The 4842-nt window shown below is 34.0% G+C and overlaps 1 protein-coding gene across 1 annotated transcript; it reads right to left on the minus strand.

Moving 5' to 3' along the window:
* On the minus strand, positions 1-3882 carry LOC137717212 (NAD(P)H-quinone oxidoreductase subunit 2 A, chloroplastic). Its single transcript, XM_068456506.1, is given in 4 exon segments — positions 1-132; positions 134-561; positions 3599-3742; positions 3831-3882. Coding segments are annotated over 4 exon segments (756 nt in total).
* Positions 3883-4842: the final 960 nt, after the last annotated feature.

A 4842-nucleotide genomic window follows, 5' to 3' on the forward strand; every position in this document is an offset into this window, starting at 1 on the left:
TCATATTGAAATCAAGAAATATAGGCATGCTTGCCATCCACACCAGAATAAATGAAGTTTTCCAAAAAACCCTGCAAGTGGAGGAAAACCTCCCAAGGATAAGAGACATAGGGCTAAAGAGAGAGCCAAAAAAAGGATACTTTGTGTATAATCCTGCATAATCTCGAATGTTATCAGTTCCGGTATGTAGACCAAATGATACAATGCAAGCAAACATTCCTAGATTCATGGAGATATAGAACAACATATAAGTTATTATGTTGCATATCCATGAGTCTCCAACAATTATTCCAATAATTACATATCCAATTTGACCTATGTACCAATACACAAGCATACGTTTCATGGTTGTTTGAGTAATAGCAATGAGATTCCCCAATATCATGCTAAGAATAGCTTGGATTTCTAGAAGAAGATGTCATTCGTTTGATGAGAAATAAGAAGGAATATAAAAAATTCGAGTGGCTGAAGCTGAAGTAGCTACTTTCGAAGTAATAGAAATAAAAGCAACAACTGGAGCAGGGGAGTTAGAGTCGAAAAGAGTATTCCTCACTTCTTTCTCTCATTCAAAATCATGCATGAGACTTTCATCTCACACGGCTCCTAAGAAAGAAGAACTCATCTTCTTTCTTTTTTCCTTCTTTTTAGTATTTCTTATCCACATGCAATGCATCCCACAAACATATGCGGGGAAAAAAAATGAAAAGGAAAGAAAACCTAACAATGAGGAAATTTTTTATAATACATCCATGAAAACTAAAGAAAACCTTATAATATGTTTCCAAGACACGTTTGTAGTTACCAACATTAAAAATTAACTAAATAAATAAATCCATCCATGAGTTAAAGTTTCATGCAAAATCAACGCCATGGTTGCCATCCATTTGTCTCCACATGAAGCTTAAAGTTTTCATTGCGAATCTACAAACAACGAGAAAATTAGAAGTCTGACTATAAAAAAACAAACCATCATTATATTAGTTGAGAGTAGTAGTAATACATGTACCTTTAAATTAGACAATTGACCTACAACAACACTTTTACTCCAATATGTTCCCTAGACTACCCCACACCTTACCCACACCCTCACCACTAGGCTAGCCCTAGTGGCTTGCAATATGTTCCCTGATAGTTGAATAAAAACATGAAGAAAGTAAAGTGTTAGAAATAATTCTTAACCGAAGAATAATAGGATACACTAAACTACGGTACAAAATAAACAGTATTTCTAATAAAATCATCCTCCAGCTCTCAAAAGAATGCAGGAAAAAATCCATGAATATAGCCAAATAAATTAAGTACGCATCAAACCGCACTTCCTTTAAGTTCTGTTAGTAATCAAGTGTTCTGAGTTCTTCTATGACTTGATGCAAGGCTACCTTTTAATTAAGAGAATCTTAATGAAACATTCTTGGTATTGTTCACTTTTAACGTTAAAGATATTTTTACCTTAAAAAGTCACTTCTGATACTATTGACTTGCATCTTTATTTTGTCATTTTCGTTAAAAACTAAATTTTTTGAGAAATTTTCATTAGTTTTCTTTTTAATTAATGGCCATTATTGCGATTATTTAATTTGTGAAGTTGTGATTTTTATAGAAGCCTTAACACATTGGTATCACGTTTATGGCTAATTTCATTAGCAAGATTGCAAGAATATACATTTTAGTGGAGAAGTACCTTAACACATTGGTATCACGTTTATGGGATAATAGAAGACAAAATACCATGGCAATTCAGTTTCCAACAATAATCATTCCATAGATATCCCAATTAGAAGAAATTGAGCAAAGAAATAAGAAAAATATTCCAATTAAAATGCTTATTGTGTTGTAGCTTTTGCACCGCAAAGAACAATATGTATGAGAGAACAATAAAGAAACGATTAAATAGCAATGCAAAATGAAGGAATTTCTATGAAAAAATATGAATGCGTTTTCAATCAGGCCTAAATGAAGAAGCCTTCCTCACCTTTGATGCAGGGCGGACAACAGAAACATTATGTATGGATTAATGTCTTCAACTTCAATCACCTAATTCATATCACAAATCCATACATTTCTAAGAACGAGTACTCCCACCGCCATAGCTTTGTTGCTTTGGTATGTGTTTTCACTGAGAAGAAAATGAAATAGCATCATGAAAATAAATCAAAGGTTATCTTCGAATAAAAAAAAAGGAAAAAACATTAATAAGAAAAATTCACATGTTATTACCTTACACTGGAGTAAAATTTACTCACCCATTATTGTTTCATCACACCAAAACAAAAATAAAGGAAGACTTCTAATCCCATAAATTAGCAAAAACTCTACTATCCTAATCCCATTTGACTTTGCTGCCCCACACCTAATGTGCCTTGTCTCCTACTAGAGTAAATTGTAGCAATGGTCCCTCAATCGAAAATTCATTACCATTGGTCCCTCAACTCATGAAAATGTATAGTTATGGTCATTTTCGTCAACTTCGTTAGAATTTTGTCAAAATAAGTTGTGTTGGAAGGACTATTGCGACAAATGGGGTCCCTCAACTCATTAAAACGTGTAGCTATGATCATTTTCGTCAACTTCGTCAGAATTTTGTCCAAATGAATTATGTTGGAAGGACCATTACTACAATTGGGTTAAAGTTAAGGGATCATTGCTCCAATTGGGTTAAAGTTGAGAGACCAATGGTAATGGATTTTTAGTTGAGGGACCATAGCTGCACGTTTTGATAGGTTGAGGAACCAATGGTAACATATTTTTAATTGAAGGACCATTACTCCAATTGAGTTAAAGTTAAGGAACATTTGCTACAATTTACTCTCTCCCATTATAACTGAAACACCCAAAATCACACCAGCCATCCATACAAAGTCACCGCCCGCATCAAATATGAGGGCACGATTCAAGCAACAAATTCAAAGAACGGAGTTCAGATAACGAAATTCAAAGAACATGATACATATATAAACTTTAAAAACAGGATCCAGAGGATTTGAACTATATTGAGTTGAAAACTTATCGAAGAACGATGGTTCCAGGGCGGTGGCAGTGAGGCTCAACCTATACAAAATTAAAACAAACAGCCACTTAGATCCAATAATCTGATTTTTTTGGTCTCAGCAAAAATCGCTTGCAATTATCAATTTCTAATTTTCTAGACATTGGAAACCCAAACGAAAACACACCTTGGTGGCAGGTGCCTTCCTCGGAGCCTTACCCTGGTGGATTTCCAACGAGTTTGCTTCGTACGACCCCTTTCTTAACAAATGAATGACAAAAGATGCAAAGAATCTTAAGTAAGAGAGATGAAGAACCGTCACAACCCGGAGGTTGCGAACACAACCGAGCAGATTGGTGGGCAAAAGTATTAACCGGCTATAGAGTGTTCAACCATCTCGAATTCGGATCCCGCCACCCGAACTCTATTGAGAGCCCTTGGATGATCAAAGGTGTTACGTGCAGCACAATATTCGAAGCTAGTGGAGCATCGTCATCATCAGTGCAAAGTCAACAAATTCATCACTGCAAAATTAGAAATTCAAATTGCAGTATAATAAATAATACAGTACATTAAATCAGGCAAAAAAGACAAACAAAAAATAAACCGTACCCGACGCCAATGGGGCCACCGGTCTCAGCGATAATGAAGCTGAAGCCGCCAATTTCCGGTTGGACGAAAGCTCAAGAATTTTGGCGGTTGAAGGTTTTTTGTAAAGATTGAGGAGAGAGACCGATATCAATGCAGAAATTGGCACTGTAAAACATTACCAACTACAGTAAAACAGAAACAACAACTGGTAAATGAGTAATTTCAGTAACTCCTATAAATGTCTCTCTGCAACTGCTGGTCAAGAGTGTTTCAATTCTATCTGATAGTTGTACATCGATTTTCATTTTTTCATCTGGAGCAGTAACTGTATGCTTAGGGGAAGGTGTATTCAATTGAGATTTTAAAATATTTTAATTCTTTTAATGAATATAGGGGTATTCAATCTGGATTTTCAGTGATTCTCTGAAATTCAAGGTGTATTCAATTAGAATTTTAAGATAGTTTATTAAAATCCTTAGAAATCTGGCTATATTCAATTAGTATTTTAAAAAAGTTTATAACATTGCAGGTGTATTCAATTAGAAATTGATTTTAAAGAATTTGAGAAAGTTGAGGAATTAGAGGGAATTGGAGAGATTTCGTAGTGTATTTTAAGCATTCATAAATCTCACCTCTCCCTATGAGATTTCGAGAGAATTGAATCAAAATTTTATATGGAATCTCTACGAATCAATTAAACTTCATAAAAATCTATGGATTTATAAATCCAATAAAGTTTCTCAAATTCTCAATTGAATACACCCCCTTAATCTAATGGATGAAAACTAATTTAAAGTGCGGGTGTTTTCATCCAATGGTCGAAATCATTGTTGAGATGGAATTTCATATTTTTACGTTTTTGACCCTATTTTATGGGCAGCTATCCATTGGTCATGCGTATGAAATGAGGATATTTTTGGCATTTCGGAATATGAAGTGAGGACATTTTTGGCATTTCGGAATGTTTCATCGTTTTAGGGCTCTCAGAAAACATTGAAACTTTATCGTGACAATTAAATAAGGAAATGGTTTCGGATTGAATTGAATTTTAACAAGAATAATCTATGCATCGAGACTTACAAAATAGACAATTCATATCATTGAAGTTCAATCTGAAGATGAGTCTCACAACTAATTACCATTAAGATGAGGAAACTTGATATAGGTCCAATTTTTTGAGCTAATAGTAGGAATAGTCCAATTTATTAAAATAAGTTCAATTCCTTAAATCTTATTATTTTATTATCAATAATTATCTCTTAAAT

The sequence above is a fragment of the Pyrus communis genome, chromosome 8 (genome assembly GCF_041283825.1).
Source record: "Pyrus communis isolate YQ-2024b chromosome 8, ASM4128382v1, whole genome shotgun sequence".
Taxonomy (NCBI): domain Eukaryota; kingdom Viridiplantae; phylum Streptophyta; class Magnoliopsida; order Rosales; family Rosaceae; genus Pyrus; species Pyrus communis.